Source organism: Trachinotus anak, unplaced genomic scaffold (assembly GCF_046630095.1).
Source record: "Trachinotus anak isolate AG129_WGS33_773 ecotype Australia unplaced genomic scaffold, CSIRO_AGI_Tana_v1 ptg000039l, whole genome shotgun sequence".
Classification (NCBI taxonomy): domain Eukaryota; kingdom Metazoa; phylum Chordata; class Actinopteri; order Carangiformes; family Carangidae; genus Trachinotus; species Trachinotus anak.
The window spans coordinates 1,056,109-1,071,471 of NW_027273890.1; the positions used below are offsets into that span (position 1 = coordinate 1,056,109).

The 15,363-nt window shown below is 44.6% G+C and overlaps 1 protein-coding gene across 2 annotated transcripts in view; it reads left to right on the forward strand.

The window, feature by feature from the left end:
• LOC139614862 (SH3 domain-binding protein 4) overlaps positions 1 to 15,363 on the forward strand; it is a 32,059-nt gene that overhangs the window by 11,135 nt on the left and 5,561 nt on the right. For both annotated transcript variants that reach the window (XM_071472502.1, XM_071472503.1), the window contains exons 2-3: positions 7,246 to 7,464; positions 7,547 to 9,909. In XM_071472502.1, coding sequence (XP_071328603.1) covers positions 7,341 to 7,464; positions 7,547 to 9,909 — 2,487 coding nt within the window. In that variant the 5' untranslated portion in view covers positions 7,246 to 7,340. The remainder of the gene's footprint in view (positions 1 to 7,245; positions 7,465 to 7,546; positions 9,910 to 15,363) is intronic.

Here is a 15,363-nt window from a genome sequence, read left to right on the forward strand (position 1 = left end):
TAACAGGATCCAGATTGTCCAGTAAAGTCTGGAGCAGCGTTTTGTCCTGCAGCTGCAGGAAGAGAATTTGGTTGTATCTTTTGTTTGCTGCCCTTCTCTGTAGAGTTGTTTAGTGACACTGATCCACTGTCAGCCCTGTTGAAGCCCAGACCGCCGCAGGCTGCCTGCTGGTCTGTCCTTCAAACTGTCTGCAGCAGAAGGGGGAGGAGGAGGAGGTTGTGTTAACGGCTCCCTCTGACTGATAGGACTCTCCCAACACAAACCAAAGCTATGAATATAAAATTATAATCACATCAGCCCTTCTCCACCCTCTGCTCTCATTTCCTGTCTGGACCGTGGGGCCGATCTTTGTGAGCGGGCAGCGGGAGCAGCAGCACGTTGACCCTGCCGAGGCACCGTAAGACAATTTCCACACTTCAGTTCACTGCAGCGACTGTGGGAGAACAGCCTGCCTGCAAAAAATATACAGAACCACTCAGCCGTTCCTTCACAGTCCCCTCAGAGGAAGTTCTCTATGAAGCCATCATCCATGCCTCTCTTTTTATTCAGCTCTTCACTTCCTGTGGAGTGCATGTCCCCCGGGAACAGGCTGGTGCCAAATAGTTTTTTATGACACATTCACAGGGGAAACACAGAGTGTCTTTGATCAGCTGATGATGACAACAAGATCTCAGCTTCTTCTAAGACAAAGGATTAAAGGTTCAGAAGTTCTGAGCTAAAGATAAAACCCTGGAGAAGAGTAAAATATGGACCTTTGAATGTGTCAGTGTCAACACACCGAGCTGCAGGTGGAGCATGAACGTGATCCTGCACCAGACAGACGGAGCAGGTGGAGCTGGTGTTGGGGTGTGGTTGTTAATACTGAGGGAAATGCTCCTTCAAACAAAGAAAAGTTTAGCTGCAGTCTGTGGTGATGTTACATCGTTGATGGTGAAGTTAGAGGAGCACAGACCGCAGTTCCCCGTCCACTGGTGTTTTGTGTCACTGTATATCTGTGAACTTATTTCTGCCACTGCAGCTTTTGTTGTGGCTCTTGTAAATCCCTGCGGCGCCATGTTTACGCCTCCTTTTCAGAGGTGGAGATTTTTGTCTCAAATAGTGAATCCAGCTGAACGCATGCTCATCCTGTGTAAACACATCTCCTGATGAGGAGTTCGACGCACACTGCAGACAGAGGACACACAAACTGGGATCCAGCCGGCTGCAGCTGCTACATGTGTCACTCTTAGATGAACACAATGTCAGACTGAATGATTGAAGTGAAAAGAAACGTCACTTCAGTCTGATTAACATCTTGACAACCTGGTGGAGACTTTTCTCTACAGTCTCACTCTGTGATGAGCCTCATGATGAGCCTCTGCTCCCTGACGCTGAGTTCCTGCTACATTCTGGTCACACACATCTTCATAAGGCCTCCACTCGTTTATCTGCGCATCTCATCTGTCTGCAGGTCTTTTCCCTGCAGAGGTCAAGTGAAGCCAGTGACCTCGGAGAGACTGATTAAACTGTCTTCATGAGACAGACTCCAGGTCTGTACGTAAAATCAAACCCAACCCAACATCCCCAAAGACTAAATCCTGAGACTGATGCACCAAAATCAACACCGTACAAGAGTAAAGCAGCAGTTTCATCCTGTTTCGATGTTGTTTCCGTTCTGAGGAAAGTACCCACATCAGAAGACTAGCCTTCTTGACTAAATCCCTCGATGAGACACATGAAATATCTTTAAATGTTAATCCCACACATCACAGAAGTCTGTGCCAACTATTAAACTCTACAGAAATGTTATTAGAGAGCTCCAGAGGGAGAGTTCTTGACATGCTGTCAGCAGAGGAGCTGGCTGAGCCTCATTACAGCCTCTCCCAGCGCCTTATTACGAGGCAACATGTGGCGATTTGCATGGCGGAGTTTTCTGGTTGTTGTCCTTTTCTCAGATTTACATGCAGAGCCGTCCCCACCCACAATTGTTCTGTGGTGGGAGTTAAACAGTGCAGGGTGGTCAGGCTGAGGTTTAGATAGCTGCTGCTGCAGACCACCCACAGTTTACATCTGACCTCACTACACCTCCCTCTATGCCACCCCTCCCCCACCCCCGCTTTGAAGAGATGAGATCCAGACATCGTGCCGTCGAGGTTGCAGAGCGTGCTCGCACTGGGATGGAATTAGCAATGACAGAGTTGCCTTCAGGGTCTGAGGAGGATGGATCATTGAATGTGATGCTGATATTTTCAGATCAAAGATGTTGATTGCTGGACACCCTGCTGGGTTTGTACCAATCAAATGTTTTGTCCTGCACCTTTATTCAGGCCAGAGCAGCTCACAGTGACAAACCAACAAGACTTTGTATTTTTTCTCTCCCGTAGTTTGTGCTTCTCCTCTCTCTCCCTCTCTCTGTCCTCATTCTGCAGGTCTCTCTGCCTCTGGAGCAGCAGGATCCAGATCCACCACTACTCACCTTTACTATTAACCACTGTTATCTGTCATTATTATTGATAACACCATTACCGACACAGCTGTTCCTGGTCTCTCTCTCTCTTCTCTCCCCTCTCCTCCCCCTCCCCCTCTTTCTATCTTCTCCTAAACCCAACCGGTCGAGGCAGACCCCCCCACCCTGAGCCCGGTTCTGTTGGAGGTTTCTTCCTGTTAAAAGGGAGTTTTTCCTCCCCCCTGTCGCCAAGCGCTGCTCTTTGTGGGAACTGTTGGGTTTTTTTCTGTAACAAAGTAAGGTCTTGACCTTACCCTGTAAAGTGCCTTGAGATAATGTATATTATGATTTGGCGCTATACAAATAAAATTGAATTGAATTGAATTGAAAGACAGTAAAACAACGGGTCAGTATCCACAACACAAGTCAGCATGAGAAGATGTTCGAAGGTTCAAGTGAATAAAGATAAGATATAGAGCAATAAAAAAGAGGAAGAATAAAAGATGTAAATCAAATAGGAACACACACAGAAGCCTGGCTGAAACAGAGAGTGTCACATTTACATATAAAGCTGTCAGCGCCCTCTGCTCCTCTCAGATGCTTGTCAGGCTGTTGCAACAACACAGAGCAGAAAAGATCAAATCTGCCTCAGTGTTTGTCCTGCACTGTAACAGCTGAAGGGCTGGAGCAGAGGACGTGGAGCTTCTGCCTCATCCAGCAGGAACATGTCAGACCTGTGTCTTTTTCTACAAACATGCAGTCATTTAAATTTGAAAGCAGAACAAAGACAGAGAGTCCGTGTCAACACTTGATCTGTGCGGCTCCTGGCAATAACCCGTCTCCAGTGTCACTGGATTAATCACAAGTTGACACAGTGAAATTGTTCGTGAACAGTTTCTTGTTTACAGATCAACACAATGATCCATGTGTTGTGGCGTGTTGTGGCGTGGCGTGTCGCGGCGTGTCGTGGCTTGTCATGGCGTGTTGTGGCGTGTTGCAGCGTTTATGTCCAGCTCTGTTCACTCTGTGTTTGTTCTCCACCAGAAACTCCTGATCACTCTGTTCCAGCTCTGTGACGGAGCTGGAACTCACTATGAGGCTCTGTGGAGCTGCAGCTTCAGTTGATGAGTCTGGGTTCATCACTACCACAGACTCCTGGACATTGATTTCACTTTGACATTGATACAGTGTTATTAGAAAATAATGATTAAAGTGACTGTAAAGTCACTCATCAAACAGAAACATGAAACCTCTGGCTCCGGCTTCTTCTTCTTTTAAATCTTGTTTTGGACAGTTGGTCAGACAGAACATGTAATTATGTTAAATACTTCTTTCTGATATTTTACAGACAAAATTAATCTGAAAAACAATCATTTGGCTGATTGATACTTAGTTAGTTTCAAGTTAGTTAGTTAACCAGTGTTTTGAGGAACTATGTTTTTCTTACACTTTGTATCAGAGCCTGACTGATAGAGGATTTTTAATGCCAAGGAAATCATTTAGCAGAAGTGGTGAAGATATCCTGTCTCATGCACTAAACAATAGGAGCATGTAGTAAATTTATGACATTTACTGTGTGAAATATTTACTCATGTTTTAGTTGAGAAAACACTGCTGTAAGACAATGGTCACATTTCTGCCGACATATAAGGGGATACAGATTCATCATGAGTTCATATAGTCAGTCGTGTGGTTTTGTGTTTTCCCGTCTAATAAGGCTCAGACACTGTACACGTGCAGGTTGATATAACAGGCTGTGATGCCACTGGGAGGTTTACGGAGTATCACATGCTGTAAAGTAGCCGACTCAGCAAAATGATAATTCAGCCTCAGTCAATGGGCTGGTAACAGCTTTAAAAGTATAATGGAATAATTTCTCTGAAGTCCTAAATGTCAACAGGAGACAGTGGGAAGTTGTTATGTGGTGACTTCTGGTTTTGCAGCTGAAAACAAACACTTCGGGGCAGCCTCAGTTCTCTGTCTGCCTCTGTGTGTTTAATGTGAAGCAGAAGGAACAACAGTGATGACGACAGTGTCACTGCATCGTCACATCGTTCTCCTTTCAGATGTTGCAACAAACATACGAGCTTCATGAAGGCAATAAAACTAATTAAATGACATGAATTTAAACTAGAGATGGCTGATATGGTTAAATTAATATCATGTCATCATTACAAATGAAATGATGCAACATCTCCCCCTCTCTATAGCTGTGTCCCAGTTCAAGGGGTCGCATCCTTTGGAGGACACGGTCTATGAAGTTGTGGCCCCTGAATATGGACACAGTGTACGAATCACTCTGCCTTCATGTGTGACCACTTTGATCAGGTACACACAGGTTCTGACAGAGCTGAACCAGCTGTGCTAGCAGCTCAGTGAGGCTGTGATTAGACAGCAGTGCTTTGAGTTAAGTGCCAACAGCTGCATGCTAAGATGCTAACATGCTGCAGGTCAGCAGGTGTAATGTTTTCCATGTTCACCATCGTAGTAGCATGTTTAGCATGTTGCTTAGCATGATGACATTTGAAAAGCAGCACGAAATGCAAAGATAGAATAAATAGTAAAGTTTTGACTTAATTCTCAGGCTGGGTAATTCATCCTGAAGAGATCATGAACATCTGTACAAACTTTCATGGCTTTCCACCCAGATGTTACTGAGAAATGTCAGCCTGGCCTGAAGTGGTGGAACCCATCCCTAGAGACACACCATGCACAGATAGAGATTTGTGAAGAGATAACACAATAGTACAGTACAAGCAGTACAAGAGGCTGTTTTCACTGAAGACAAAAGCACAGGTGTAAATACTAAAACGAATGACGGCTGGATTCCTGTCGCTGCTCCAGTTTCAGGGTCCTGGTGCTGTGCATGCTGGGTCACTGGGACACTGGATTACAACAGAGCCATTGTTAATGTTATCAGTGACACCTGCAAAAGGTCTGCTGTGAAAAAGGCCTGTTTGCCTTCAGGCAGACAGTGAAATCAGTGAAAATAAATTAAACATTTAACTGCCAAAACAAATTCATCAGCTCTAAAGATTCCTGTATTTGTCCAATCAACTCGAACCAGGACAGCATCAGTGCATCATATGATATAAAGATGTAAAATCATGTTAATTGAGTAGAGCAGTTGTGGCCTTTGTTGGCAGTGCTCCTCAGATCTGCTCCGGCTGAATGTCTCCTGCTGTAGCAGTGAGTCAGTAGTAAACTATCAGCCTCCTCTTCTCTGTGCCGCGATTCGTCCCTGAGCCGACACCGTTATGAATTATGGATCGAACTAAAAAGCCTGATGTCTCTCCAACCGATGTGTGTTCCACTGACCCACATCTGCTGTTTGCAGTTTTCACCCATTTATTTCATCTTCTTTTGTAGTCATCATATTTACATGTAGAACAGTGGAGTGGATATTTGTTTGTAGTTAGTTAAAATGAACCATTGTCAGTTAAAACAGAGCCGTGACGGACATAGTGAAGTGTTTTAATTCGAAGCTAACAGCTGAGAGTCAGCAGCAGTGTGAGGACCACCTTACTGTCAAAAGAAGAGCAAGTATGTTTTGGCCATTGCATAGTTTTACAGTGAAATAACAACTTTGCAATTATTTACATATATTTTCAAAATATCAGACCAGTAAAGTTCACATATGATTCATTTGATACTGGAGTCAGTTCTGCCCATGATGCTTTGAAAACAGCTGCACTTTTTGTAAATAATGAAACACCCTCCAGATTTTTAAATATTCATTTTCCACTCAGTTTATCAGTGTGTTAATGATTCTAGAAATCATGTATCAGTAAGGTATGAATTGACACGAATAATAAACTGATATCCATGAATCAACATTTAACAAATATCTGCCGAAACTCTGCGTGAAATTATTTGTTATTCTGTTTTCTCAGATTTTCAGATCCTCCTGTTGCTCTGATTCTGTACATGAAGATCCAAACTCCTGAGAGGAGGCTGAAGGATCAAAGTTATTTTAGAAGGACTTTAATCAGACGCATATTTATGCATATTCACTTTATACTGGCATTTACTGCTTACTTTATGTTGATTTGTAGCATGTTAAAAGCCTATAAGCAACAAACTGAAAAACATGAAAAGAGAATGAAAAGTGGGTTCAAAATCACAGTTACAGGGCGATGATCAACATCAACAACCAAATTTCAAAAAGGCGAGGGCGGGGATTCAGGACTTATGATGTTTCACACAGAGCACTGCACAGTTTAAAGCTCCACACAGTCTAAAGGTAGATGTCCATGTGTTTGTGATTATAAAGCAGGTCTAGGTTCTATAATACTGTGAAAGTATCAAAGCCTCAGTCCACAGAGAAATGCACACAGCCTGTATTCAGACACTGAGCCTTAAAACCAGCCGTCAGGACTTCTGCAACTTTGTGATGTCACAACAAAGCAGTCACAAGCCCTCAGCCACGCCCCAAGCCACACCCACCTGGACCCACCATCCAACCTTGCAGGATTTGGTTTCTCTAAGTGTTTACCTGAAATCTGCTATATTTTTATTTGATCACTCAGAAAACAGTCAGCCAATCAGAGGAGAGGATCAGATCCTCTCCTCTGATTGGCTGACTGACCTGTTGTCACTAGAGCTCCAGAGAGAAGCCTGAGAGAGGAGATGTAAAACTACACTGAGATGATTTTTGGTTCTTAAACCACAAATATATCTTCTGATGGAGATCAACACTTCAGATAAAATGCTGGAGAAGAGCTTTAAATTATGAATAAGTCTTTATTTTGAATAATAAAGACTATTTATATATCTATTAGTTTTATTAAATATAATCCAATATTTCCTGTGTCTTTCAGAGATCATGGGAGGCTGTTGACGTCCGACTCGGCCACTAGTTGAAGGAAACCCATCAGAGTAGCCTGAACACACCGGCACAGTGACGGGTCCAAACATGGCTGCCCATCGAATCAGAGCCACCACCAACAACAACACTTCTCTCCCTCGCTGCAAGTCTGAGGGGACACTCATCGATCTCAGCGAAGGAGTGTCAGAAGCCAGTCTCACTGATGTCAAAGGTCAGCTGCTCAAACGGAAAGATGCAGTTCACAGAAACAGTCACATTATGCTCTATCATCCAAATCTTTTTTTCTTTTCCAGTGCCTTCTCCCAGTGCCTTACGATTGGATGCCACTGCCTCCTTTGGGGCTGCCAGGGAAGTCGTTGCCATAAAAGACTACTGCCCATCCAGCTTCACCACCCTGAAGTTCTCCAAAGGGGACCGCCTCTACGTTCTGGACTCGTCAGGAGCAGAGTGGTGGTATGCCCACAACAACACAGAAATGGGTTACATCCCTGCAGCTTATGTGCAGCCCATCAACTATAGAGACTCGTCTTTCAGTGACAGTGGGATGATTGACACTGTGGGAGACTGTAATGAGGAGGCAGCCAAAGAAATGGACCTTTTAGGAGAGTGGGCAGGGGTGATTCTGAAACCAACCACCTTCCAAAATGGAAATCCTTTTGCAGGAACGCATACCTCTACAAACCCTTTCCTAAACGGGGGTCCTCAGAGCCCACTTGATCAGAACAGTAATGAGAAATCAGTTGACCTCCTTCTGTTTGACACGCTCGCTCCATCAGTGCCCAACTCCACCAGCAGCACTGCCGACATCAATGGTTTTGGCAGTGGCGTTTTTAACTTGAGCCCTCTGAGTCCCACGGTAGGGGTAGGGCAAACGTTGCGCAGGGAGAACCCGTTTTTTAGAAGCAAACGATCCTACAGTCTGTCTGAGCTGTCCATCTTGCAGGCTCAGTCCGACGCCCCTCAGGCCTCCACCAGTTTCTTCGGAGGCCTGAAAGCACCGGCGCCAGAGCAGTTCCAGAGCAGGGAGGATTTCCGGACAGCGTGGCTCACCCATCGGAAGCTTGCCAGGTCCTGCCATGACTTGGACTCACTGGGCCAGAACCCAGGCTGGGGCCAAACGCAGCCAGTGGAAACCAACATCGTCTGTCGGCTGGACAGCTCAGGAGGTGCTGTCCAGCTTCCAGACACCAACATCAGCATCCACATACCTGAAGGGCATGTGGTCCCAGGGGACACCCAGCAGATCTCAATCAAAGCTCTGCTTGACCCACCGCTAGAGCTGAATAACGATCGCTGCACCACCGTCAGCCCTGTGGTTGAGATCAAACTCAGCAACATGGAGACCAAAACCACCATCACCCTGGAGATGAAAGTGTCTGTTGTGGTGAAAATGGAGAGCAGACAGACCACAGAAGTCTTGTGTGTCAGGAGTGATTGTAAAGAGGGACCTTACACTCCCATTCCTCAGGCCTACATGTACGGGGACACAGTTCAGGTGTGCCTGGATAACCTTGAACCATGCATGTATGTGTGTGTTGTGGCTCAGTCTCAGTCCATATCTCCGGACTCCACAGTTTGGGAGCATGTGGTTAAAAAGATCACTTTAGGAGTGTATGGTCCCAAACATATTCACCCGTCCTTCAAGACAGTCGTGGCTATGTTTGGCCACGATTGTGCCCCAAAGACGCTACTGGTGAGTGAGGTCGGCAAGCAGGCACAGTCTGTACCACCAGTGGCACTGCAACTCTGGGGTAAACACCAGTTTGTCTTGTCCAGACCGCAGGACCTCCGCGTTGGGGTTTACTCCAACATGGCCAACTTCGAGGTAAAGGCTAGCGAACAGGCCAGAGTGGTCAGAGGCTTCCAGGTTAAACTAGGTAAAGTCAGCAGACTTGTCTATGTCATTGCCTCACGTAATGCCGACGATGTTTCTGATTTCACCTTAAGGATCCAGGTCAAAGATGACCAAGATTGTATACTGGCTCAGTTTTGTGTTCAGACACCGACGCCGCCACCCAAAGCAGGGCCAAAGACATCGGTGCAACGACGCTTCCTGAAGAAGAAGGAAGTTGGCAAGATAGTCTTGTCGCCTCTTGCTATCACCACCAAGTACCCCATTTTCCAGGACAGGAGGATAAACAACCTGAAGTTTGGAAAATTAATCAAAACTGTCATCCGACAAACAAAAAATCAGTACTTGCTCGAGTACAAAAAAGGAGACTTTGTAGCTCTGTTGAGTGAGGAGAAAATCAAGCTGAAGGGCCAGTTGTGGACAAAAGAGTGGTACATTGGATATTATCAGGGCCGAATGGGACTCGTCCATGCAAAGAACGTGCTAGTGGTCGGCAAAGTTAAGCCCATCTACTTCAGCGGGCCCGACCTTACGACTTCATTGTTCCTGGAGCAAATACTGAAGCCCTGCAAGTTCCTCACTTACATCTACGCCTCCGTAAGAACTATACTGATGGAAAACATCGGCAACTGGCGAGCTTTCGCCGACGCCCTGGGATATGTCAACCTGCCCTTGACACATTTCTGCCGTGCGGAGCTGGACAGTGAACCTGAGAGGGTTGCGTCGGTGCTGGAGAAGCTGAAGGAGGACTGCAACAACACAGAGAGCAAAGAGAGGAAGTCCTTCCAGAAAGAGCTCCTGACAGTAAGTTACAGCCTTGGCATCCTCCTCTGTCGCAGTGACTTAGCATTTTCTCCAAGCCATTCGTTTAAAGAAAATGCAAATTGCTTTCCCTCAGTTTTACATTTTGAGTGTCAGCTGCATGTGTTTTGTCCCTCATGTGTCCAGTTAGACTTCCATGTGTTTCTGTCCGTATCCTCCTGGTAGGAGATTTCAATCCCTCCTTTCTCCTGTCATCTACCCACAGCTGCTTTAGGCTTAAGGCTTAAGGCTTTAGGCTGCGGTCCAGTCGACTAATTCAGCTGGGAGTGCAGTCGATAACTGCTGTGTAGGCATCGAGGTCTAATCGGGACCTGAGGCGCAGTGCAGAACAGCAGAATACTTTGTTGTTTGAGTTACAGAGCCAGTGTGCAGTTTGTATACACTATGCTGATCTTATAAATCCAATTGACTGCTCTGGCTCCTTTGATAATTTTCTGTCTTTATGTACATATGAATCAAAAGCCTTGCAGGGAAAACAGCGCAGTGAAGCAGCTTAATGAAAGAGACTCTCAGTTTTGTATTGACAGCATAAAGTCACTGTAGAAATGGGACCACAGGAACCACTGTTATTTACTGTTTATGACTGAAACACAGCCACAGGTGCTTGTCAAGTAAAGATCGACAGTAAAGTTGTAGCGTAAAGCTTCTGTTCTTACAGTAATGACAGAACTGTGTCTTTTCCAGACAGTGTTTATCTATAATTAAAATATCAGATGGCTATTCCTCAGCCAAGTTCGACATCAGTCGGGATTTTCTTCTTCTAAAGTGAACAGATGTGTCTGCAGAGAGATGAAGAGTAGCGTTCACGCCTTGTGCTTTTCTCCCTTTTCACTATATTCAGCTTTTCTCTACATAGTAGACGAAATGTGTTCACTGTAAATGTGCAGACACAAGTCACTCGCTCGGTTGTGCATCTTCTGTCATGGAAATGAGGATTTTCAGTGTCACCCCAGGCAGTCTGGGTAGTGATTCTCATCCTAAACACTTTAACAGCATCACATCCGGTCTGACTAATGCTCTGTAAAACTTTGAATTTCATGTGTCTGTGCCTGTTTGAAATACTGCAGCCTTCCATGCTGCCTTTACACCACTGTTCCTACACTTTGTTTCTCTGTCAGTATAATATCCTACTGAGAGTGTCTGTCAGAGGTCATGGACTCAACTACAGCTGAAGTAACACCGAGCAGAAACGCTGTAATTTACTCAGTGTTGTAAACACTAGTTAGAACCATTTATAGACAGAGAAACTGCAGCATGGAAAAGAACATAATAAAAGGTGGTGACTGAAAATATGCCCTTTCTGGGAGTCACAATTCATTTCTGAATATAGGTCTGTTTTTATGTTATTTCTGTCAGGATTACAGCTAAACTACTGGTTAGTGTGGGGACAATCAAAGCACGCAGCAACCCAGGAAATGTGAAATCACGAAGCCTTTTTGTTTAACTGACACAAATATGCTGTTTGTGCCTTGTGCAAACATCTGATGTCTGTTTTCCGTCCTCTGAAAAGTGGATTTTGTCGCGTGTGTGGGCCTCACAAAAGCAGACCGAGTCTAAAGACTGTCAGATGAAATTCTTATCTTCCTCTCCTCTTGCAAATCAGCTGCTTTCTATGTCAGAGAGGACCATCTCTTATGATTTGCCAGTGTGTCATTTGACATGGACAGAAGTCTATTTTTAGAAGAAAGAACCGAATCAAAGCTCTGTGGTCACAACAGAAGTCGCATTTGTGCTCAAACGGCTGAATCTGTTCTGATCCACTTTGATTGTTGGAGAAAGTGACCATCAGCAGTGTATGTACACACATGCTGTATATTTCTGGCTTCTCAGGCAGGTTAGTGTTGTCTGTATATCTACATATAATAAGATTAGAAATATACAAAACATCCCAGTTTTCAAACAAAGATATACATGTGTCGAATACTTTAAAGGTCCATATTTGAACGTCTCCTGTGTTTTATCTGAGGTGTTGATATCAATCAGAAGATATATTTGTGGTTTGGTTTATTTAGTAAAAATATAGCAGATATCAGGTAAACACGCAGAGAAACCAAATCCTGCAAGGTTGGATGGTGGGTCCATGTGGGTGGGGCTTAGGGCGTGACTGAGGACGGTGACTGCTTTGTTGTGACATCATAAAGTTCCAGAAGTCCTGACGCTCAGGTCCTCAGGATAGAATGACCTCCTGCTCTTTCCCTTTTCCACTTCTACATAACATGTTTTTTGTTTGAGTTTCCAACAGAAGCAGCAAATCAGTTATTGATAAATGATAATACCTGGTTCATACGGTGACACACACCCGTACCTACAGTATGTTACCAGTTGTGATGGTTTGTTTTTGTGCAGCAGGCGGTAACAAGCCTGAGCTCTCAGTGTGCAGCTCAGGAGAACAGGCTGAGATTCATCATGTGTCTCTGTGCCAACTACCTGACGGGTCGCGGCCTCTCACAGTCAGTATTTAAAAAACCAAACCTGTGGGAAAGCTGAAGTGAGTGGGACAGAGTGCACCTCCTGTTTTATTATCATTTATAATTGTTATTATGTGTATGTGCTCCTTCAGTGACTGGACTGCTGTCTGTCAGGTGTTTGATATGTGGAGAGAGACGTGAACGGACTGAGGCAGATCATCAACTGTTGATTCACTGACTCACTCTGGATACTTCCAGATGATGACATCTGTGTGAGTGAAGCTTCAGCAGTGTGGCCTCAGAACAGTCTGATGTGAGTCTTGTTTTGTGAGGAGCTTGTGTTGTTGTTGTCAGCGGATGATGGAAAGGATCCAGGTTGTGTCTGCTGGATCTCGGGCCTGCAGCTGTTTCCTGCTTCATTGTTCGGACTCGAAACAGAAGCTCCAGTTGTGGACCTGCAGGCGCCTGCAGGCCTATACGACCCCTGTATCCTTCCCATAATCCTCCTTGACCCAGACCCCTCTCTGGACCAGTGACAGACTTACTGGTGCTTTATCTCTGACAGGTGAAATATGTTTGGTAACAGATAAAGATTTCTGTGTAATGTCAGCGCGTGGCTGCACTACAGGTGGACATGTTAGACAATTCACTTGATTTGAAAATAATTATATTTATTGAGTGACTAATAACTCAGGTACATTTCATTGTAGAGCATAAGTAAAAACAGGAGCACTGGTTGTTGTCCTGTGGTTTTCAGCCAGTGTGAGAACACAGAAGTGGATTTGTTCAGATATCCTCCTGGAGGATTGAAATTCCACCTGAGTTACATAAGAAATAACTGAAAACTCTGTCTCCTTTGTGATGTGTTATTTTTAGGGTTGTAGAGCAGCTTTGGGTTGTTTGAAGATGTCAGGTTGTTTCAGGATGGAATTTTCTATATGATCATAGTAGAAATGATTTTTGTTTCCTTCTGACTTTGCAGTGTTGTGTTAGTCGACTTATGTTGTTTGTCTGCAAGTCGTTGTTATTGCTGTCTGTCTTGGTCAGACACTGAGGAATAATGTGAAAGGGATTCACTCAGTAATGGACCTAAAAATAATTATGATCCCACTCCGTGGGTTCCCTCTTATACTGCCTGCAGCCTCTCAGCGCTCTCACACAGCAGGCAGATGTTTTCAGAGAAACATCTGTAAAAAGCCTCTGTCCTCTACCTGCCCTGCAGCTAAAGAGCAGCTGGTGGAGACCAAACACAGAGCGGAAAGAGCGGGAACACTGGACTGAGAGTCATCAGGTGACACAAACTGATCTGTAACAGCTGGATGTTTCCCAGCAGGTTCACTGTATTGACTAGAAGTAAAGTACATAGTAAAGTAAATAGTTCAATAAAATAAAAGAAAAATTTTAAATGTAGATAATTTGCAACATCATCAATATAACTGGTCCTTTTAGCTGTTTGGGAAGCAGCTGTAATGACCTCACTTGGTGTCACTTCAGAGATACTGTATCATGGAGAACAAGAATTCTTTAGACTCTGGGAGGTTTTCAAGTCACAGATTAGATTTCAGTGTCTCCCCAGTTTTATAATCTGAGGAAATTGTGCAGTTCCAACAAAGGCACTGAGCTGGGTAATTGTGCGCAGGCCTTCGCTCTGTGAAGCTGCTGCTGATACCTTTGGGGATTTAGACAGAAATTTGAAATGTGAAGTGAGAGAAGTGAATGTTGTTGTCGAGACATTAATTCATTCTGAATTCTCTGTTGATAGGAATTGAAAAATAAGACATTTCTTTGTATTTTCTTTGCATATTCATGATTTGATTTGTAAATATAGACCAGTGAGCAAAGATCTACATTTGAACTTCTCAGGTGTTTTATCTGAAGTATTGATATCCTAAGCCTCTCTTCTGATTGGCTGACTGTTTCCTGAATGATCCAATAAGAATATAGCAGATTTCAGGTAAACACCAAACACCAGATCCTGCAAGGTTGGATGGTGGGTCCAGGTGGGCGGGGTTTGGGGCATGGCTGAGGGTGGTGACTGCTTTGTTGTGACATCACAAAGTTCCAGAAGTCCTGACGGCTGGTTTTAAGGCTCAGTTTCTGAATACAGACTGTGTGCATTTCTCTGTGGACTGAGGCTTTGATACTTTCACAGTATTAATATAGAACCTAGACCTGCTTTATAATCACAAACACATGGACATCTACCTTTAGACTGTGTGGAGCTTTAACTCGATGACGTTCTGAGCCGCATGATGTGTTGGTCGAGCCTTTCCACAATTTTCTTCACAATCCAGAGAAGAAATGAGAGAAAATTATGGACAGACTAACCAGTTATGAATATAATCTAACCCTAAATCAGACTGAATCCCGCTGAGCTTCAGTTTGATTTCCTCCTGATCAGCTGAAGTCAGAGAGGCACCAGGGAAAACCCTCCTCCTCCTCCTCCTCCTCCCTCCTCTTCCTCCTCTGGTGTACCCGCTGCAGATTCCATGAAGTCTTGAAGCGTGAGACCACAGAGGTGGAACCTTTGTTGTATTTCGGTGCTAAAAGGGGATTTTCATTTCAAAGCTCTCACTCCGCTCTGCAGCGGAGCGTCTGACCCTGCTGAATTATTTGCAGTGAGATCAGTGTGGCAGATAGAGCCTGGGAATAATCACAACATCCTATTTCTGGAGGACTCTGAAAACTGGAGAGGCCGCCCGGCCCATTATGTGCGATTAGTCTGTGCTTTGCCATTTTTGTACACAAATCAACATTTTTTCTCCACAGTCCCTGGCCACCTTCCTCTTTTTCCCCCTTCACTTCCTCCTCTCCCCTCCTTCAGTGGCTGGGTGTGGCAAACTGCTGCTTTTGGAATAACTGAACATCAGATCGCTTGCTCTCTGGAGGTTTGGCCTTGTTTGGGAATGTGCTGGTCATTCCAGAGCCAGTTTATGAAGAAGGAAGAGAGTTCACATGTCGGGTAAAGAGTCAAAACCAGCAGCCACAACCTTCAGTCTCTCCTCAGAATCCCCAGGATTCAGTTTCT